This window comes from Desmodus rotundus, chromosome 1, assembly GCF_022682495.2.
Source record: "Desmodus rotundus isolate HL8 chromosome 1, HLdesRot8A.1, whole genome shotgun sequence".
NCBI classification, from domain to species: Eukaryota; Metazoa; Chordata; class Mammalia; order Chiroptera; family Phyllostomidae; genus Desmodus; species Desmodus rotundus.
The window spans coordinates 27,482,860-27,505,581 of record NC_071387.1 but is presented as its reverse complement, the minus strand read 5'-3'; the positions used below and the strand labels follow the sequence as shown (position 1 = coordinate 27,505,581).

The window sequence follows — 22,722 nt, the reverse complement described above, 5'->3', positions numbered from 1 at the left end:
GGCAGTGCATTAACTCTCTGAGGCCGCCAAGATCCCACTCAATGGCAACAGTTAATTATCATGCAGGTCAGAGCAGCTTAATACAATATTACTACCAATAGGACTACTATAAGCACGCATATTAAATACAAAAAAATTAAGGAGCCTCCTGACTAGAGCAATCAGGCAGTGACAGAGCAGACGAGAATTGATTCATGATTCACAATACTTCACGAATCTAAAAAAGCATTCAACTTTACAAACTGAAAGATCCTTAAAAATCATATAGTTAGCCCAACCCTATAATTTTACAGATGATGATATCAACGCCCCCCCCCAAAAGGTAAATTAATTTATGCTTGGCTAGGCAACTTCATAGCAGCAAAGGCAAATCCAGGCCTCTGAGAAGCAATCTTAATGGTCTCCGTGAAATACTGCATCCCTCTCTTGGATGATACACTTACTATACATGTGAGGCAATCATTTTTTGTTTTTCAGTTTTCAGAGTTAGGTGATGGGAAAGAGGTGAGCAGTTATATGTGGGAAGAAATATTTACTTCATCCATCAAATCTAGCCAAAATGTAAATCTTATTTCTCAGACATAAATAATATCCTGAAGTGATCTATCACGCATGAGTAATAACTTTTCTCCCCAAACCACTGTGGTCTTCCAGCATGTACAGGAGACAGGGGAAAGCATGACTAAGAAGTAAATTACCCTTTTCAACTGGAATGCAAGCTTGTCCTTTTATTTACTAATGAACGGAAAAATATTATTTAATGAGATTTTAAAATATTATCATCACTTATACTAGGTAATCTTTCCATCTTGGGTTTTCACTCTTTCCCCCAATTTTCTATAACATAAAAACGCTTTCCTGATCTTCTCCTTTTCCTTTATTAAAGTAAATTTTAATATTCTAAGTCACATGGGCCTGTTTCTAACACTTCTAACAAATCAAAATTTCGAAATCTCTTTGCCTAGATTACTTCTGCATATATAGCGTCATACAAATCTATTTAAATATATTTTGGAAAGGTTAAGAGATTCAAGAATTTTTACATTTAACTGGCTATACATAGATGTCATGGTTCTCAATTTTCTAAACCTCAAGAAATTTTTCCAAAGAAAAGTTATTAACATTTCCTAGCCTACAGCATCCAGTCTATCACTGAAGCAGCAGCCTAAGAGAAAATGCAAATAAAGGGGGAAGAGTAGAATGAGAGTCAAACCAAAAGCCTACCGGGAAAAGAAAAATCAAAGGAAATCTTCCTACGCAGATATTACAGGTACAAGCCAAACTGCAATTTCCTTGTATCACCATGGAGCTGTCTGGACTTGCATGGGCACCTTAAGAAGGTATGTTCAGTCACAAGTATCGAAAGTTCAGGTAAGGAAAACAACGAATGTATGATCTCATATACATCCATTCCTACCAAGGCAATCCATTCATACAATTTGTTACTTCTATTATTAATTCCAGTTTAAGTGGGGGGAATATTTTACGGGTATTTAGTATCTATATTAAACTTAGGGGCCAGAGAAATTTCAAAGAAATGTGAGGCATGCTTCTGAAGCTTATAGTTCAACAGGGGAATAAGCACTGGACACAAAGACCAAAAACTAGGCAGTAAATTAAGAAATTTATGAAAGACTAAAGCATAACCTGAGTTCATTTCTTGAGCTAACTTTAGAGGAAGGGTAAAATTTCAATAAGCAGAGAAGGGGAAAAGGAAATGCCATAAAAAGGAACACTATGAACAAATGTGGGAGGGTAAAAGAATGTTTGAAGAACAAGTGAAGAGACCAGTTTGACTAGGACAGAGAAATACTGTGGAAATTCAGAGGCCACCATGTAGAGGTTTTGGGGTTTATATTGTAGAGACAATGTCCAACTGCTGAAGAGTTTTGAGGCTGAGAGCGATGTAACAAAAGCCATATTTTAGGAAGATTAATCTGGAGACGATAGAATTGGTAAAGAAGGCATGGTTTGCAAGTAGGTCAGACAGACAACTACTACAATCGTCCCATGTTCCTGAGCCCCATACACTTAAGTATATGTCGATGTAGCTCAAGTTACTAAATTTTATATACATATCTTAAATACAGTGTAGAACTTCTATACCGATTCTAGAAAACTTGAACTTACACACAATTTTTTTGGTTACTTTTCCTTCCTATATTTACCTTAAACAACTTCTGACTTGGAATCTTTTACCTTTCTTCACCCAATCTCTGCATTAGTAAGACTTTATCATCATTCTTTACAAATTAGCAAAATCAACAAAATTACATGTAATTGCTTAACAAGAAGAGTATTTAAAGTAATTGTTTAAGTTCCACGTTGTTAAAGCAATTGCTTTATAACACACACATTTCCAAAAAAAAAAAAAAAAGTCCTATTTCCAAAAGAAACAGCACTTTTGTTCTTGCAGATTATACCTAGGAAACCAAAACGACATGAAAGTTAATATACAGTGAGCCTGGAAGTTACTTCATAGAAAGTGTTTTTAACAGATTGGCTGCCATAAGTATCACAAGAGCAGGAACTAACTGCTTTCTTTGCTTTGTTTATATAAACTAGGCCACACATGAATGTCCCTCTACTAGAAAAAGGGCCAAACCACCTAAGTTTTCAACATTTCATAGATTAAGGTAGTCTTATGCTACTTGATTTCCTAAAGAGAGAGATTTATAAAGTATGAACTTTCACTTAATAAAAAATAGTCATCCAAAAGGTAATTCAGATTACTGCAATAGCCATACTTATTCCTTACAGAATATTATGCCTGATTTCTAGTAAATCACTTTTGAAAAGTTATAGAACAGATATTAATTTGAAAAAGAAGAGAATGATTCATTCCGTTTGAGGTTACCTAAAGAACGACATATGTTTAGGGACTTAGGATTAAGAAGAGGATGGTGTCCCAGTTTGTAAGACAGCCTTGTCTCTGCTTCCATGACTTCCCATTTGAGTGCAAAAATGCTGCCAACTTATCAGTGACCACTGGAACCTCGCCAACAGTCAGTCCAGTTTCCTAGTCAGAAGCGCTGCCAGCTGATTGGTTCAGGGCAATCAGACAACAGCGCTGAGCCTCACAGTCAGAAAGGAACAAAGATTGGTGATCACACTCAGGAAGGGGAAGAGGTAAGGGGGTGGGGGGCAGGGAAGCACAAAATTAACCAACACAGATGTCCAGAAAGATACACCTACCCAAAGAGAGAAACGCTTAACCTGGAGATACACAGCAAAAAAAACCCGGAATTATTTTTAATTCACAGTAAACAAAGAAGCAGGTTTAAAACTGAGAGAGCCCAATTCAGAAGAACAAACTTGGTTAGCAGCTTTATAACTACCTTGAGTGGGCAAGGGCCTTTTACATATTAACATTTAAACAACGTAGCTTACTAAATAAATCCGTTGAAAGATGTCCTGTTTCCTAAAAATTACCTAATTTTAGGGTTTCTGCTTTAGTGTGATTCCAATTCGGCATTAAGATTTCAAATGCAAGAGGGAATGGGTGGGATGCAGAACACATGCAATTTTTACAGCATGGAAATAAAAGTATTTTTAAACCTTCTAGGGGGTAAAGAGTTAGGCAAGAATACGTGGAAATTGTCAAGTGCTTCTCTACACACCCACCCACCAGATACCATCGCAGCCGACTAAGGGAGTCTCCCTCTTCTTGCCTGACAGCTTCACTTTCTTTGAGGTCTAAAGCTGGTGATCACACTGGCCCGTCATGGTATTTTCAGTTAACAAAGCAGTTACTCAACAGGGGAAAAAGCCACAAAGGAGCAGAGCAGCTGCTGCTGCACCCGTGATGCAAGTGCAGGATGAGCCCCGCCACCGCTGCCTCGGCTCCTCCGTGACGTCTGGGAGGGGTATCCCCGGCTCTCAGGAAGTGGTGGCCGCGGGCGGCTCCGCCCCCACGCGACTCCGGGCTGGCCAGGCCGCCCGGTGGCGGCGAGACGGACGGGCCTGTCGGCAGGCGGGAATCACCGCCCGTCACACGCGACCGCCAAGCGGGCCGCGCGCCCCGATCCCTCTCCCGCGCCACACCCCTCGTGGCGGACCCCCGTCCTCTCCCGTCACAGCCCGCGCCGTCCTCTCCCCCGCAGCTCAAACCACTCACCCCGACCCCCAGCGCCGAGCCCGGACCAGCGTCGCCGGTCACCAGACGGGTTCGAGCGGAGTCCAAGATGGCTACCCCCCGCCCCCTCCGCACTCCTGGCGGGGTCAGGGCGCCCCCTCACGCGGCGCGCTCGCGCCCGAGCCCTGGCTAAAAATAGCCAGGCCCGACTATATTTGGTGCGGCCGGATCCCGGCGCGGCCACGCGCACCACGCCCCGCCGGGCCCCGCCCGGCGCGCCCCGCCGCGCCCCGCCCCGCCCCGCGCGGCGCTGAATGGAGAAGGGGCGGGGGTGACGGAGGGGGAACCTACTCCGCTATCTGCCGCGCGCGCCCGCGACTGGGCCGGGCCAACGGCCGAATTTAGTAACACGGCCTGCGTCAATCACGCGCCTCGCGTGCGTCAGCGCCGCGCGGCTCCAGGTCCTGCTCCCCCCACCTCCCAGCCTTTGAATGGATACAATGCAGCAGCGCCCTCCTTCCTTCCGAGGCTGGATTGGAACCCGTGGCAAAGCAGAGGCTCTGCTCTGTTCCCCTCCACCGGGTCAACTTTCGAAGCACCCTCGCAAGGTCCCCTCCACACCACCCTGTCTCAGGTGGAAGTGGAAGCGAAGAAATATACCTGTGTCATATATATAATATTAGTTTTGTTTTTAAGTTTCTGGTGCTAGCTAGTTAGAGCCTTCCTTCATTCTGAAACGTGTGCTGCGGACAACAGGATCCTCTCCTCCCTCTCCTCCTCGCTCACACGATTGTGACAGGTCAAAGAAATAAAATGTCACATCTGATCCAAGCGGACACATGGGGACAATGTCTGTCTGCACTGTTTCACTCAAATATTTTCTTCTCAAAAATTCAGTTCTTTAAAAGGGGTTGCTTCCATACTCTTCGAATCGCATAGTTCTTTCGCCTTTTCGAAAAGGATGCTTTCCACTCAAATGCAACCTTTGGGACTAGGAGTCTTTAACTCATAAATTTGTGTTTTTGTTTTCGTCAAGAAATTTACACTGAAATTCACTTCCAGTAAGAAATTGCTCTCCCTCACACAGTCGCCCGGGCTTTTGGCACACCATTTAATGACAAATGTGCCCCAGGAGGCCAGAGCAAATCCCTTAGGGGAGGCACTGACTAATAAATCATGCTGATTGATTTCGAAATGTTTAATTTGGGAGATGGGAAAGGAGGCCCGTGTAAAACCATCAAAAAGTGAAAGTGCGAACGGAGAGTTCAATTTCTGAGGAGGGAGGAGCGGGGCGGGGGGGGGACACTTGTAACAGACCCGCTCAGCTGTTCAACACGTGTGTGTTTTACACACATTCAAATAGTTTGTGCTTTAGGAAGCGCGTGGATGGTGGACGTTCATTTTGCTGGGTTACAATGGGTCCAGTTATGAAACACACACCTGAAGTATAAAGAAATAGAACCTTATCGTCCCAGAGCCACCTGCATCCCCGTGTGAAACGCGCACCCAGCAAACGTGGGAGCGCAGGGGTCGGCCCGGCGCAGAGGGCCGAGCAGACGTAAACAGTTCCGAACTGTTGCTGGAGGAAAGCGCAGCTGCCCCCTAGGGAGTCTGGTCTGGTGCCTGACTCCTGCTGCACCCGCTGCCAGGTCACTCGGAGAAGCTCGCTGGCGGAGCCTTCTCTTTCGGAAGAGCTGTCCTCTCCCTTACCCCCTGGCCCTGGCTCCTCGCCTCGGGGCAGCCTCGGAGGCGCGCCAGCAGCGCTCCTCCAACTCTACTCCACCCGAGCCTGACAGCTGGGCGGGCCCGCCTGACCCGCGGGCGGCCCTCTGCTCTCGCCCGCAGACTCGTGCCCGGGCGAGCCGCGCCGCTGCAAAGGGGGTGCCAGCGCGGGTCGGACAGACCTCGGGGCTCGGGCTGGCCGCGCCGCATAGTTTCCACAGCGTCGCCCGGCGAGCGGCCGGGGAACGCGCGCGCGCGCACATGCACACACTCACACACACACCCTCGCACACGCGGAACCGGCTGGGCCAGGGGAGGGAGGAGGAGGGTGACGTAGCGTCCCATGGCGTCACATTGACGTCTTGCATTCCAGTCACTCTATGGAGAGGCCGCTAGGGCTCCTGTGGCATAAATGACGTGCCGAGAGATCGAGCGAACGCGCAGCCGGGAGAGCAGAGTCTCCTGCCTCCCGCCCCCCACCCCTCCAGCTCCTGCTCCTCCTCCGCTCCCCACACACAGACGAGCTCACACCCGCTCCCGCACTCACACACACAGACACGCGCGCTCACACGCTCCGCACACACACTCCACTCTCTCCCGCGCGCTCACACCCCTCTCGCCCCGCGCCCTCGCGGGTGCAGCGCCGCGCGGCAGCCGGACGCCCCTCCCGGGCTCACTTTGCAACGCTGACAGCGGCGGCCGCGGAGCTGGGAGCAGCGGCGGCATCCTTCCCCGGGTGGCGGCCGGAGCCTGGACGCCCGCGGGAGCCCTCGGCGGCGCCCTCCCATGAGCCGGGATCGCAGCATCCCCCGCCAGCCGCGCGCCGCCTGCGGGAGCCTCTGGACTCGGATCGCGCAGCCTTCCGGGACGGCAGCCGCGACTGCCCCCCGAGTGCAGATTTCGGGGCGGCTCTCTAGAAACTCGCTCTAAAGACGGAACCGCCACAGCACTCCAGTACGTATGTGAGATTCGCGCAGTTCCCTGGGGGACTCGCTGCAAAGTTGGCGCGCGGAGCAGCGCCGCTGCCGAAACTGACAACTTCGCGCGGGGGGCCCCCCGCCCCCGGCGCGCACACACCTCCTGGCGGCGGCTCTGCCCGCGCCGCGGCGGGTGGGCTCCGGGCGGAAACTTTTCCCTCGGGGCGGGCCCGCGGGGAGCTCGGCATTGCTGCCCCCACCCGAGGGGGCGAAAAGCCTCTAACAAAGAGGAGGACGGGGATTCGTGCGGCGGCCGCTCCGGCCGCCGAACTCCGGGTATTTCGGCTCCAGTTGTCATGGTAATGATGCTCCCGGCGGCCGCGGCCGCGGGGACTGACAGCGACCGGGCTGAGCGGCGGGTAATTTTCCTGCCTTTTAACCGGGACTGCGAACAGGGGCTCCGGCGGGGCCGACTGGATCCAGCTAAGCGTGGCTTCGAGCCGGGCGGCCGAGAGGTCGCTCGGGAGCGGAGGGGCGCGCGCGGCGGCGGCCGGAGTTGGCCGGGGCGCCCGCAGGGTCTTAGGAGCGCGGGCCCAGCGGTAGGAGGGCGGCTGGGGGTGTGGGACTGAGCCGGGAGCCCCCCGGGCACGTCTGCCCCGCGCCGCCGCTCGCCCGCGTGCGCTCTCCCTTCAGAGGCAATCGCGTGTAGTCGCGGGCTCCCGCGCCCCGACACGCGTGGGGACGGCGCCCCTCTCCTCCGGGCTTGGCTCGGTGTGGGCAACGCACGTTTTCCTCGTAACTGACAGCACTCGCGCTTTGGAGAAGTTGCTCCGAGGGTCTGACTCCCGCTAGAAAGGAAAGTTCTCGGTGGGAGCCGAGCGCGGCCGCGCCCACGCCGTCCGCGGGGACCGGCCTCCGGAGGCGCCGCCGGAGCCCTCGGGGGGCTCGGGGCGGTCGGCCGCGAGGGGCGCGCCCTGCCCCGGACTTGGGAGGACGCTCTTGAAGGCCGCCTCGTGTCTGGGCCCGGGACACCCCCACGCGAGGAGCCGGCTGCAGGGAGGGGGCCCGCAGCGATCCCGGCTGTTTGCGGCCCCAGAGTCTCGGGCGCCGGGACGGGGGCGCGGGGCTGCCGTTTCGTCCCGTCACCGCGACTTCCCCCCGGGCTCCCCTCTTCCCGCGGCGAAAACGTGTTTCGAGAACTAAGCCGGGGAAAGAGCACGCTGCCCGGCCGGGCCGCCGGCACAATGAATGAAGTTCGCGGGCGTTCGCGTTACCCGACCGGCATCGGACGCTCCCGCGCGCGCGCCGCACCCGCTCCCTGCCCCCGCACCGCCCCCTCCCGCCGCGGCGACCCCGCGCTCTCCGGGCTTCTCCCCGCGGCTGGTCTCGGCTCCCTCGGTCTTTCTGAGAATCTCTGTCTTTCCCGCCCGGCGGGTCCCCGCTCCCCGCCTCCTGCCCCCGCCCCGCCTCCGCCCCCGCTCCGCAGGGCTGGAAACTCCGCGGAGGAGCCGGGGTCACAATGGTGCGTTTCACGGTTTCCTCCACACGCTTCACCACCGGGAGGGGAACACGGGGGTGTTCCTTTCGTCTGCCCACGAGAAAGAAAGGGGCTTTGACAGAGGGAGTTATTTCTTCCTAATTTACAGCCCCGAGGCCCCGTGCTCCCGGCCCGGCGGCCGCGAGCAGGAGCCACGGAACGGGTTTCCAGGCGCGGAGGCTTTGCCTAGGTAACCCGACGTCGGGGCGGGGTGGGGCCGCCGCGGGGCTCGGCGCAGCCCCGGGAAAGGTCGTGCGGCTCTTCGCCGCGACGGCTGGTCCTCGGAGAGTCGCGACCCTCGCCCACCGGAGTCGGAGGCCGATCCTCGGAGAAAGGCTCCGATTGCGAGGCCCGTGGGAAGGGCGGGAATGCGGGCACCTCCCGGAGGCCCCCACTGGGGATGCGGGGGGCGGGGGACTGGAAGCGCGAGCCACCGCCGTGGGAAGGTCCGTCGGTGCCTGCGCCAGAGCTCGCCCGAGCTTTCCGTAGGGTCATCCGGGGCTGGGAAGGGGCTGGGGCTGCGGGTGTCAAGGGAACCCCCACTCCCTGGCCTTCGGGGGCTTCCCGGACCTGAAGGCTCCGAGTACCTCTCTGTGCCTTCAGGGAAGCCCTAGGCTCGGGGGCTGCGGGAGACGACCCTTACACGACCCTCGCAGACCGCGCACCCGCGAGGACTTGCGGATTCTGTCGATTTGGGCTCCGCGTTCCCTCCCCCAGGAGCTGTGAGTGGGGCCCGACAAAGGGGGCGCTATAGGTCGCAGTTTGGGGCAGTGGGATCCTCCCTCGAGGCCCGCGGAGCCAGGCTTTCAGCTACAAAGTTTCGCTGAAGCAATGGGCAGAGACGCTCGCCCTGGAGCCGCGCGGGCGCCCTCCGGAATGTGCCCCCTCGGGGCCGCCCGATGGCCTCGAGCCTCGAACTCGCCCACCCTCGAGGATGCCGCCCGCTGGGCGCAGGGGGCCTCCCTCCGACCTCCCCACCAGCTGCGAACGCCATCCGCCTGGTCACCTTGCTTCCAGCGTGGGCCTGTTTCCACCGTGCCCTTTTGTTTGCTTGACCCCTGGCCCCCCGCAACTCGCAGCTAATAGAAGAGAAGCTCCATTAGCATTTAGAATGAAAAGCTCAGACTTTCTTAATTCTTCGGGGCATTCATGCATTCGTTCCGGACTTCGTGCATTTCCTATGCAACGTGTAAAATTTGTATTTGAGGGGTGGGGGCGGGGGGATTGGAAAATGCCTATTTTCCGCTCGTGCACACTTACTGACCGCACACCCCCCCCCCCCGCCCCCAATTCGGGCGGAACTCTTTCCTCAAGTGCTTTTCCTCTCTTCTGTTTTCTTGAGTTCTTGGGCTGGAACCAATTGTGGGGGTAGATAGATCAATTTCTGGGCGACGGCAGGCTTTGCGTTTTCAGCCTCCTTCGAGTGCCACAAAACGGCGGTAAGCGCGGCTGGCACGGACAACTATTCCTTGGTTACCCCAAGGTGGTGTGATGTGTCTTGTTTCGGGACTCCATCGCCTTAAGCACTGCTTTCTTACCCTTAAAATTGTTTGTAATTAACGTAGCATTTCTAAAGGCCCCCACCAACTTCCAACGCGCCCAGGCCCTGGTGACTCAGCCTGGACTTACTGTGACCTTCGTTCTCTCTCTCGGTGTCCGCAGAGTCCACTGCGGAAGAGCGCAGCCCGGCAAGCACCGGTCCTGAGACTGGACCCTCAGCTGAGCCGGGAAGCATCGCCGCCGCCTCGCCTAGCCGGACGTCTCCGCCTCCTCCACTCTCAGCCTCCGCTGGAGAGTCCCACAGCCCCACCATTCAGCGCGCAAGATACCCTCCAGGTAGGTCTGGAGGCACGACCCCCTTCTTCCTCCGCAGCTGAGAGAGGTGAGTGGGGAAGCCACGCATCCAGTGGGCAAACTGGTCAGTGTGCCCAGTGCCGGGACAGTGACTGCTGCACAAGTATTTCACAGCACAGGTGGCTTCCTTGCAGAAAGCTCCTCTGGATACCACACCCTGTTGCTACCGAGTGGAGCAGCCAGATTAAATTAAGCACTGCATGTCTCAAAAATATTTCTCCTAAGAAAAAATGCAAATACACCATAGATTAGGATCTTTCAATACATTTTAATGTCTTCATTTTTGTTCTCCTTTTACATGCAGTTTATGCATTTGAGAGTTATGAGGTCACTTAGAGCAATACAGAGCATGTTTTGTTTGTATAAAACCCCAATCACTTGGGCACAGAAGTGTGGGTTATTGAAGCTCAAAGGGAAGGCGAAAAGGCATTTGACCTAAAAACCAAGGAGTACATTTGAGTTGGCAAAAGGAAGGATTGCAGGCTTGGCTTGCAACACCTCTTTATGCATTTGCCAAAGGGATATCAGGTGCCAGGCCTGTGTAGGCACCAAAGATAGGCAGGTAAATAGAACTCAGTCCCAACCAGCTCACTGTCTAGCTGTAAAGCACAGAAAGACACAAGAGCAATAGGTAGGGATTGGCAAGGAAGGATGACAGAAAAGACTCATTAGAGAAATCCTAGAGGTCTAAAGGGAGAGAAGGAGAACAGATGAAACATCAGGCAGTGTTCTTTCTTTTAAATGGTTAGTCTTTCATTTCACCCCAGCAACTGGTCAGGAGGATGTGTAAGCCTTGGACTTCAAACTAGTGACTGTTTTTAAGGCCTTGCTTGAAAATAAAGGCTTGAACTGGCCTCTCCTTATCACTGCTTCTTCCAACAGGCCCTCATCACCTTTTTTCAAGTCAAGATTTCATCCCATACACGCATGACTCAATCAGATTTGGAAATGTGGGTAAGAGAAAGATGTCAAAGGAAATGTGAAGTACTCACTTTTCTATTAGTCACACCTTTACACTGTAGTCACCAAACAGACGTGAGGCACCTGGTTTTCCTTTGGTTCAGAAAAACCAACCACCAGAAATTGCCCATTTTACCATTTGTAGCCATACAGAAAGGGAAATAATTAGGTAAGTCATTCTCTAGATCCAATCATTCTCAGGGCCTTCTGATCCAGCTCAGCCTCTCTGAACAACAGTAAGCACCCTGGATACCAGTCGCTTTGGGGGTTCAACATAGTCAAACTGGCAGAGAAATTAAACCTATTAAGAAACTGCTTTCATTTTTAGGGGGACTGATTCTTCTGTCATGAGAAAATATGTAAATTAACTCACCTATTATGATAGCTGTACGCTGTTGTTATAAAACAGCCACTGATATATTTTATTAGTCAGAATTGGGGAAAATATATATATACTGTATATGGCAGAGAGCAGGTTTGGTGGGTGTTTTGTTGCAGCTGCTGGTTTTCTTTGCAGATGGTGCAAACTCCCCCGAGTCCATTTCCTGGGCCTACATTTCCACCCCATCACCTAACTGGCTGAAGTCATCAGCAGGGGTCCAGTTTGTGCAGGCTGCCTGTTGGAGCCCTGCCTGGAGGCGTGGGGAGGGGGTGGGAGAAAGCGACCGCAACATGTGTAGGTAGCCTTGGTTGGCACTTATAAAATGTTAGAATGTCACTGTTTCCCTTGGCCAGTAAGTCCCACGTAGGACACCTTTTATTGACTAATTCATAGGTTTATAAATCAATTTGTGTGACTTGGGGGACCACTGGCCTTTTCCCCCAAAATAAACCAATAGAGCATTCAGTGGCTTTCTTTTTGTCCTCGGAACTAATGGCTGAAGTCTCTCCAGTTAATTTATAGGGCCCAAAACCACTCTTAAAAACATCGCCGGACCTAGGAGAGAAGACAGCAAATTTCCCAGATCTGGTGGAGGACAGGGCAAGGGAAGAAAGGTGGGCACAGAGGCCCCCACGAGGCCCGGTTTTGGCATCCTGAGGCCCCTTTGACAGTCTCTCAGGGATTCAGCTTACTTTCCTGGGAAGAAAGGAAGTAAGGAAGCATGGGGCTTTAGATGTATGCTACCAGAAAGAGGAAAGGATGTCAGTCACTGCCTCTCTATTTCCTAGACCCAAATTAAAGAGCAATGAAGTTGGTGCTACCTGTTAGCCAGGAAAGAGTGCTGACTTGCTTCTGAGAGACCCTTTTCCCTGTCCCTGCAGATATGCCCTGCGTGCAAGCCCAGTATAGTCCATCGCCTCCAGGTTCCAGTTATGCAGTGCAGACTTACAGCTCGGAGTACACCGCGGAGATCATGAACCCCGACTACGCCAAGCTGACCATGGACCTCGGCAGCACGGAGATCACGGCCACGGCCACCACATCCCTGCCCAGCTTCAGTACCTTCGTGGAGGGCTACTCGAGCAACTACGAATTCAAGTCCTGCCAGTACCAAATGCAGCCCCCTGGGCCGAGACCTTTGATCAAGGTGGAAGAGGGCCACGCACATGGCTACCACCATCACCCCCATCCCCACCACCCCCACCACCACCATCAGCAGCAGCCGCAGCAGCAGTCATCCATTCCACCCCCCTCGGGACCGGAGGACGAGGTGCTGCCCAGCACTTCCATGTACTTCAAGCAATCCCCGCCGTCCACCCCCACCACGCCGGGCTTCCCCCCGCAGGCGGGGGCGCTGTGGGACGACGCGTTGCCCTCGGCGCAGGGCTGCATCGCACCAGGCCCCCTGCTCGACCCGCCGATGAAGGCGGTGCCCACGGTGGCAGGCGCGCGCTTCCCACTCTTCCACTTCAAGCCCTCGCCGCCTCATCCGCCCGCGCCCAGCCCGGCTGGCGGCCACCACCTCGGCTACGACCCGACCGCCGCGGCGCTCAGCCTGCCTCTGGGAGCCGCTGCAGCAGGCAGCCAGGCCGCCGCGCTCGAGGGCCACCCATACGGGCTGCCGCTACCCAAGAGGGCTGCCACGCTGGCCTTCTCACCGCTCGGCCTCACAGCCTCCCCCACCGCGTCCAGCTTGCTGGGCGAGAGCCCCAGCCTGCCGTCGCCACCTATCAGGACCTCGTCCTCCGGCGAGGGCACGTGCGCTGTGTGCGGGGACAACGCTGCCTGCCAGCACTATGGCGTTCGCACCTGCGAAGGCTGCAAGGGCTTCTTCAAGGTGAGTGCACACCTCCTCTTGGTGCCAGCCTTCTCAGCCACCTGCTGAAGTGAGCAGCTAAGTGGGTCCTTCCCCGGGTTGGGAGGGCCAAATTGTTACCTCTCTGCGTTCCTGCAGCACAGCACCTTCACATCCATTTTCTCAGGGTGATTTAACTTGAAGTCCATTGTAGGAGGCTTCCCCAGATGGACTTGAGGGGCTTTGAACTTCCTGGCTTGGCATTATCGTATGATCATTTTTCTAGAGGGAGCTTTCAGCAGCTTCTCAAAGAGATCTCAAAAGTGCAAAAACCTCACTACATGTCTCCTCTGTCCATTCTGAGGGGTAGGGTCGGCGTGCCAGGCCATGGACATTTGCATCTCATTTAATCTTCATAATAAGAGCTAGAACTCTTGAATCAGACAGACCTAAGATCGCGTTCTGGCCACTCACTAGCTGTTTGTAAGTGTCTCGAAGGTAGATGTTAAGTATCCCTGTTTCATGGATGAGGAGATGGAGACTCGGAGAGGTTATTCAACTGCCCAGGACACACACTCAGAGAGTGAGGGAGACACAGGGTGCCAGCTCATGTTTGCATGACCCCAAAGTGCACAGGTCTTCGCACCTCTGCAGCTGCAGAATGGGCAACCAGCTGGACAGCTCGCGCCATAGAAAATAGAAGCTGGGGTCTTACCAATCCGCCCTACCTCTGTGCCACACACAGTGCCAGGTGTAGAAGGTGTTCATGATCTCATAGACCAAAAGAGAATGTTACAGTGGGAGGGTTTAGCCTCACCTATGTTTTACCCACGAGGAAGCTGAAGCCCAGAGAGTTGAAGCGTCATGTAACCTGTTGCCAGTGATTTATCAGCACAAGGGACGTTCCAGCTGGGTTCTCCCGACTCTAGGGTTGGGTGCTCCTACATACCACTCAGGGGAAAGGGGCCTTGTTCTCTTGCTGCTCTGCTTTTCTTATTGGCCCCTAGACTTCCTCAGACACTTCATTCTCCACACTCCCCTGACCAGTATCTCAGGCATTTGCAAACCCACAAATGCTCTCCCACAACAATCAGTCTGTAGCCTATGGTGCTGGGCAGGGTGGAGGGAGAGGGGAAGCTGGATGCTGATTGGATAACTAGGACTTGGGAGGCCAATAGGATGTATCTGGGAGCAGGCTGATAGGAGGAGACTTGGAGAACACTCAGATAGGAGACCCTGATCTGTCACCTAACAACTCTATGACATTGGGTGTGACACTTCTTTCTAGGCCTCAGTTTCCCTATCAGGTGAATAAAATTCAGAGAAGGGCTGTGAGTATTAAATGAAATAAAAACAATTATGAAAGCACTTTATAATCATTAAAGGGCCATAAAACAATACCTCATTATAAGTGCAAACTATGAAATATTTGTAAAAATTCACATGTTTCTGGATGGGTATACATATCAACAAGCGACCGTTATTTTTGATGTGGGGGTACAAATCATGTGATGAGTTAAATTCTGCAGGAAAATGAGGAAATGCTGTGGAAAGACTTTGCAATGTAAGTGCCATATAGAAGGTATGCACAGGATTATGATGTTTTCAATGTAGAACCCTGAGGTTAGCCATTTTTTTCATTCTTAACTACTCAAGCTTCACCAGGGTTACTTTCAAGGAAGTGCATTCCTTTCACAGATTGATTTTTACATAATTTCAGTGGAAATGCTGAAGGGCAGTGAAACAGACAGCCAAAAGGGGGGGAAATTTTACAAACAATTAAGAGATGGGCAAGTAACTTCAAACATAACCATCCCTGAATAATTGAGAATTGACAAAAACACAGGAAAGGTAATACATTCCTGATGTAGCCATGTCAATTAAGTGTTCCCCAACAGCGTTCCTTTTCTGCAGCAATGCCTTGAAAACAAATCCATACCTGCAAGGGCGGGCAGTGGGATGGGAGAACCACCCCACAGATCTGTTAATTAAGGGAATGGTAGCAGGTTTTACCCAGTGGCTTTCTACCATTAAATTGGATTTTTTTTAAATGTGACATGAAATGCAGTTAATGATGGAATTCAGTGATTGAACTGTAACGATCTCTCCCTGTCCTTAAACTGTGCGGCCACACACAGGCGTGGGAAAGCTTCCAGGTTATTGGGGAAATGTATACCTGATGCAAAATGCCACCAGCACTCAAATTGGCATGTGGCCTTGAGGACAACAAATATAGTTTTAGAAATTACTGCATGTTCGGTGAAAGAGAGCTTCATTCAGGGAACACAAGTCTCCTACTCGTAAAGACTGCTGATAATTTGAATGCTGGAAACTCAGAAGCATGTTTGTGTTTTGGAATTCTGCATTTTAAACTACAATGACCTACTAATGCAGGGAAAATGTGTCTGGTTTTGTGAAATTTTAGTTTTATTTAAGCAGTTTAGAAATGGTCTCCTAAAGTGAAATGAAAAGGTGATAGGATGAAAACTGATTAATGGGAGCTGAGGACAGCTGAAAGTAAAGCTTGAAAATTAGTCTAGAATTTGGGGCAAGAAATAGATTACCAACCCCAAATTATCTGGATTTTTTTTTTTAGGCTTATCAAATAAATTCCAACTTTCTGCTATATTTGGAGTTGTATAGATTCAGGTAATTTCTGAACGATTCCATCCTGAGTGGTAAATACATACATTTATTTGCACAAATGCTTTTTAGTTAAAAAAATCAAACCTCCTTTATATTTGGGGCATTAAATTTTGCTCAGTTATCTCTCCATGAGTCATTTTGAAAATATAAGTGATTCTGAAGAATACAACATTATTTTATATCCAAGTCCAAGTTTTATGAGGTGTCTTTTACAATATGGCTATTTTGATGTCTGTGCCTACAGTCATTTATGAAATAACCTGTATTAATGGGAATTTTCATTGAAAATGTATGGCTCTCACAATCCTTTCTTTCTCTCATTTTTTTTTTGTTTCAGATGTGATAGTGATTTTTAGTGTCCAGTTTTAAGATTTTTATTTTAAATATCAAAAATACCCATTTACCATCTATATTCTTTTAAAGATAAAATAAACTACATGGGCTGATTATGTGATTTTTTGCATTAAAACATTATTTCCTATATGTTTTAACTAGACAAATTCTGATGTGTGCTTTTTCTGATTTCATCTCTATTGGGGAACAAAGCCTGTTACTGTGATACTTGACTTACAAAAGTGACAGTCAACAAAGTACATCCCAGATAATTTTTATTTTATTTTAATAAGGTCAGCAATAATCAGAGGAGTAGAACAAGTAGAAAATTGTTCCCAAAGGGATATTAAAAGTGGAGATAATCTAACCCTCCAAGGTATGATGTGTTGACCTGGTAATTTCAGATATGATTTTATCATTCAGACTTGGATGTCTCCTGAGACTTGCTTCAGAACAATCCGAGATGATTTTCATTGTCAGCAGCTAACACTAATAAAATTGTTTTTCCTGCAGGCTAGCGTGTTAGGAAATTAAATTTATCTAATTATACGAATTGCACTGTCGCTTTTCACATTGTAATTAAAATACATCTTGTCAGGTTCTACCTCTTTCCAGAAACTATTAGTTGACTATCTCTGTATTGTGTTTTCTCAGAGAACGGTGCAGAAAAATGCAAAATATGTTTGCCTGGCAAATAAAAACTGCCCCGTAGACAAGAGACGTCGAAACCGATGTCAGTACTGTCGATTTCAGAAGTGTCTCAGTGTCGGAATGGTTAAAGAAGGTATGGATATAAAGCTTTTTATCCAACTTGCTTATATGTATTCTCAGATATCACTGAAAAAAAAAATGTTAACATTTACGTTGGGATGGTGAATTTTCCTTGTTTCCCTTGCCTTCCAATGTTTTGTTTTTACAGTGTATATTTACATTTAAAAATAGCTGAGGACTACTTATTCTAATTTCTCAAAATCAATAGACAGCTTGTGTACATACATCTTTGTTCTATTTAAGAAGGAGACTTTCAGGGCTAATTCATTACCAGATGCGAGTATAGGTGGCTTTTATGCTGCTTGTTTCAACTCTCATTAAGTCATTATGTGAATATTATTCCAAACTTACTGCCACTTTTAAATGGTTGGTCTGTTAATGATTGCTCAACAGTGAAGTGTTTTTTATGTCTTTTTGCAATTTATGGCTATTCATGAATATCTTTGAAGACATCTTTTCTCTCTTTCTCTGGGCACCAGTTGTCCGTACAGATAGTCTGAAGGGGAGGAGAGGTCGGCTGCCTTCAAAACCAAAGAGCCCATTACAGCAGGAACCTTCTCAGCCCTCTCCACCTTCTCCACCACTCTGTATGATGAATGCCCTTGTCCGAGCTTTAACAGACTCAACGCCCAGAGATCTTGATTATTCCAGAGTAAGTTTTCTGATGTCCTGCTTTTGAATGAATGATCCGGGTCTCTACTCTTGATACTAGTAATAAGAGTCAACTGAATGACTTTGTGCACACCACTGTGCTAAACAGTTGGCATACCTTTTGTATATTTCTCACGTCATTTAGCAATTCCGTTGCACCAAATAATTTTGCCGTATTGGATCCCTGAATGCCTTAACAAATGGCCCTGACAGTGCTGCACCTGTCATACCTATTGTTGCAGGGTTCCTGGTGGTTGTGCCAATGAAAACCTGCACAGGTGAAATACGATTTGTAGATTTCTTTCATGGTTTAGACAAAGTGACTCCTGTTTTTTTTCATACTATGATCAAACCATCTGGGTGAGCTTTAAGTTATCCTTCAGGAGTTTACCCAATTTCATCAGCATTGATTGACCTGCTGCTTATTCAGAGGGATTAGACCATTGATGGAGAGGAGCAAGCTCCTCGACATCAGGAGGGCTGGGATGGAATGCTGCATGTGCTGCTTCCTACCGGTGTCACCTGGCTCCTGCTCTTGGCTTTCTCATCCCTACAGTGGAGATGATTACAATATTTAACCTCAGAGGGATGTTCCGATCGTCAGTCACACAGGAAGGATGGTTGAGAAAACATTTGAAAGCCATAAAAGATTACCAATGTTGTTATTTAAGTCAACCAAAATGTATCAACATTTTTATTTCATATGAGCTATAGTAAAATGTCATCAGCCTGAATTCTGCAAATTGCCAGAAATTTAGGTAACAAAGAGAAGAACCACGGAAAAGGATTTTCTAAGCAAATGTGTAAACATTACCCTAAGGCAGGTTTTAAAAAGACTCAGGAAAGCAAACTTCTAGTAAGACAGGGTCTCCCCAGAGAGGGAAAGGAATAGAAAAGATTACAATTATTGGGCAATTTCTACATGCTAGACATTGTGGTACATTGTCTCATTTAACCAGTTAAAGAACCATGAACTGTAGGGATAGCTACCTTCACTCTAAGACAAGAAAACTTAGAAACACAATTTGCACACAGATCAGAGAGCTGTCAGTCTAGGGATCCCCAGCTGGTTGGTCTGGCGGCAGCTACTACCAGATTTTCCTCCCCACGTCTAATCAGTATTTCAAACTTGTGGTTCAACAGCTGGAAAAGAGTGTGAGTGTGCCTGGAATGTGTCCTCCTTTTAGGTTACAGTGTTGTGCGTGGTACATCCACTTCGATTCTCCTTCCCCCATCCCCACACTTCTTATGGGCTGTGAAGCCTCTTCTCATCACTTGATCACAAGACTTTGTAGGAGAAGCATGACAGATCTTTAACGCTGAAGGTGGAGGACTCTTATTCTGATCACAAGTAGTGTCTCTTGACTAAAGTCAAATCTCAAATAATAGTCTAGCATAATCATGCAGTGGTTAAGGCCTTGGGCTTTGGAACCATGCAGGCCCCTAGATTACAATCCCAGAAGCATCATTGAGTAGCTGGATAACCTTGAGCATCTGCTTCAACCTTTTAATGCCTCAGTTTCCTCATCTGTGTTATGGTATAATAGGTATAATATCTACTTCCTGGGGTTTGTGAAGGTGAAGTAAGAAGACACTCATCAAAGCTTTAGCTCAGTGCCCTCCCTGTAGGTCATCTCTGTGACCAAACCTCATTCACCATCTGTTGAAGGTTCTAATGAGTATGAACACTTCCCATGTAGCAATACCTCTACGGTACGTGTTATGATCTCTGTTTCAAAGATGTGGAGATTAAAACTGAGGAAGGCTAAAGGACTGAATGAATGCCCAAGATCATAAAGCTAATGTGCATCAGAGATAGAATTAGAAGCCAAGTGTGTTTGACCCCAAAGCCTGTGCTCCTAAATACCAAACTTGACTACATCTCCGGTGTCAGTGGGAGAGGGTGCTGAGAATAAAGACCTTCTCCCTGAAGGGACTTTGGCCTCCCCTCAGGCAATTTTTCTGACTTAATGACGCTTTCTGGCGCTGCCCGTGCAGAGGCTACACAACACGGTCTGTCATTCTTCCAGGATATTTGAAATCACTTTTGGTGGCCTGGCCAGAGAATTGAGGCTCCAAAAGTGATTTTTGGGGCCCCAAATTATTCGATTATTGGTCCACATGGACTACTCAGTTATTTGGTGGCAAATCCTCCCCAACACTTTGAGGTGTCCCAGCTGGGAACTGTCTCCACGCTGAGAAATCAATCCGGCATGTTTGCTTGCCTCTGCACCATTCAGCGTGTTAGACTAGAGGAGTCATCCCCATCAACAAACATTTATCCAATTTCAGTGTTAGCTTTGTCCCAAATAGCAGATTGACCATGACAGAGTCTGGGTCCCATTGATCTACCTTTGGGGCCTGGCTCAATTTTGTAAAGCGTATTTATTTTAATTGCATTGTTTTGGAATCAGGTTGAACCTCATAGCTTGGATGCTCTTGCTTTTAGATGGCTTTACAAAATTATCAAAAATTGGACCCAAATCAATTAACTTTGAGTTTTTATCAAAAACTTGGATGAAGGCAGAGAAGGCATGCTGATCACATTTGCAGATGACAGAAAGCTGGGAGGGATCGCTAATATGATGGATGTCAGTATCAACATTCAGAGTGATTTCGACAGGTTGGAACAGGATGGGCTGAAGCCATCGTGAAGGAAGTTAACAAAAATAAATGTGAAGCTAAGCATTTAGAATTTAAAAACATGGGAGGGCCTTGATCTGCCGGTAGGCCGTGTTAAGAAGATCTTGGGAGTCTATTCCATACACACTTGCAATGAAGCAAGAGAGGATACATGTGGGAGAAGAGAGAGATGCTAAATTACCGTGGGCAGCAGAAGTATGGTACCAGTACCAAGTTGGGGATGGTCCCATGGACGCTGTCCTATCTATTAGACCACACGTCAGGGTTGAGTCCAATTCTAAGCTGGGTTTAAGAGGGATGTGGACATACTGTTTCTGGAAACTTGTAAGGGATGATTGGAGGAAATGACCACATGTAAACAGGAAGGGAAAAGGTTTGGCAGGATTAGGTCACTCTTTTGCCCTGTGGCAAAGAGGACTGTGGCTCTGAAGGACAGATCTGGAGAAAGAAGGAGGGGGCCCGTTTCAGCTCACTCTGAAGACGAGGATGAGCTCTCTTAGCCACAAGAGCTACCGTGGAAGCTGTGATCATCAATAAAAGGAATTAAAGAGAACATGTAACAGGATTTCTCACTAGCAGAGAGGCTATTTTGGATGATATTAAATTCCTTCCAGCTCTAAGATTTTATGATTCTGGGGTTTAGCTTATTATCCCTAAATGCAAGTGATTGTATACTTTTTATATATTTTTTAGTAACTTGTTATTTAATAAGATTGAACTTGCTTTGTTCTCTAAAAAAACAGCACAAAATGAATGAAGCAAGGTGAATTTATTGAGTGCCTAGTACTTAAGCCCCAGCTTTCTGTGACATAATGTATGGCTTTGGTAACTTTTTTAAGAATGTCATTCACTGAAACTCAATGTTCATAATACCTTCTCCTTAAAGTTTTACATTTATAAATGTATACAACTGGAGGGAACTTTGAGATCATCTAATCCAAACCCCATATTTTCAGAGGAATAAATAAAGGCTTCCAGGGGTGAAGTGACTTATGCCAGGTCAGTGACAGAGCTCAGCCTAGATCTCAATCTCATCATTCAGGGCATTTGAATATGTTTCTATTTCACCATGCTGCCACTTCTACTTTATGACAACTTAACTAGATTTTTCTTTAATTACGATAATATTAACAAGTATCCATTGGTTTTTGAAAAGGCAAACCATTTAGAAGTAGATAAAGTAAAAAATGACAGTGTCTTCATTTGTTCCTGCCTATTAACAGCAGTGGTGTGTAGCCATAATTTATTACATTTTAAAGAAGAATTTGCCCTGTCAGGTTTGAGTCAGACAGTTGATTTGATGGAAACAATTTATAAAAGGTACTAGCTTCCCTCAGTGAATCAGGCAAATAGAGAAATGAAGACATGTTTGCCAGACATGTATGTACGTTCCAATCTTCTTGTATCAGCATATGTGCCTTTAAGGTAGTGAGCTGTTTTCCTCGTTGGTGGGAAAAGAAGGTGGAAGAGTTGTGTTCCAAGTCACAGAGGGAATGAACGTTTTCGAGGCCAGAAAGAGAGTGCTTGCTTTGTGAAGTGTTCCTGGCTCTGGGACCTTCACATTTCCTTCGGGCCAAACTCCTCTCCTTCAAAACTGAGCTCAGATCATTGTATATCAGTGCAGTCAAAACATGTCACATTTGATTTGTTTCTTCTTAAAATGTTGCTATTCCCTGCCCCACAGTTGCTTTTAATTTAGCAATATGAGTATATATAGATACTGGGCTTGGTTTCAGAGCCTGCATAATTACTAATGAGAAAATAAACTTAACCTCCTCATTAGTTGGTCATTTCAAGTATTTTTCAGCAAACTGGGATGTCTTCTGGTAATTGGTGTCACTTAGTGTAGTAACAGACGCCAAATACAAGAGATACGGCTAAGATAAAACCAGGCACCAGCAAATGGCATCTAAGTATGTTAACAAGATAGCTTGAGAAATAACATGGCCAACACGTGTTAGACCCACAAAGTAAACAGCATGAAAACTCTGCAGACAGTGGTTTCACGAGGCTCCTTGGAAATGGCCACCAGTTCATTAGCGGATTTCAGGCCAGTTCCTGCCCCCCTGAGAGCCTGTTTCCTCTTCTGAATGGTGAGGAGATTGGACCACGGGCACTCCAGTGACTCTCCCAGCCTTCTCATTCCTGACTCTCTGATCCTTATGCCTGCTCTGATTCCACTCTGGGCACAGGGCAACACTTCCCAAAGTGCAGCACCCAGAGTGCCTCTATCAGAGAGAGCCAGGATGTTTGCCTAAAACGCAGATTCCCTGGCCATACCCAGGCCTACTGGATCAGAACTGGGGGAAGGGAGGAGGCAGGCAGGAATCACTATTGTTACAGGCACCTCAGATGATCGGCACACTAAAATTTAAGAACCATCAATATAATTTAATAAGAACAATTCCATTTTACTTTGAATCTCCTATTTCCCAG

At 48.7% G+C, this 22,722-nt stretch overlaps 1 protein-coding gene and 1 long non-coding RNA gene across 2 annotated transcripts in view; one reads left to right on the top strand and one right to left on the bottom strand.

Annotated features, from left to right (window-relative positions):
• The window catches only part of LOC123479712 (uncharacterized), a 33,934-nt gene extending 29,607 nt beyond the window's left edge, over positions 1 to 4,327 (bottom strand). Inside the window, exon 1 of the long non-coding RNA XR_006655423.2 lies at positions 4,118 to 4,327. This is a non-coding gene — a long non-coding RNA (uncharacterized lncRNA). The remainder of the gene's footprint in view (positions 1 to 4,117) is intronic.
• Positions 4,328 to 6,120: 1,793 nt separating this feature from the next.
• Positions 6,121 to 22,722, top strand: part of NR4A3 (nuclear receptor subfamily 4 group A member 3) — a 35,851-nt gene continuing 19,249 nt past the window's right edge. Inside the window, exons 1-5 of the mRNA XM_053922254.1 lie at positions 6,121 to 6,751; positions 9,914 to 10,087; positions 12,329 to 13,284; positions 16,876 to 17,005; positions 17,472 to 17,644. Of these exons, the coding sequence (XP_053778229.1) occupies positions 12,331 to 13,284; positions 16,876 to 17,005; positions 17,472 to 17,644 (1,257 nt within the window). The 5' untranslated portion in view covers positions 6,121 to 6,751; positions 9,914 to 10,087; positions 12,329 to 12,330. The remainder of the gene's footprint in view (positions 6,752 to 9,913; positions 10,088 to 12,328; positions 13,285 to 16,875; positions 17,006 to 17,471; positions 17,645 to 22,722) is intronic.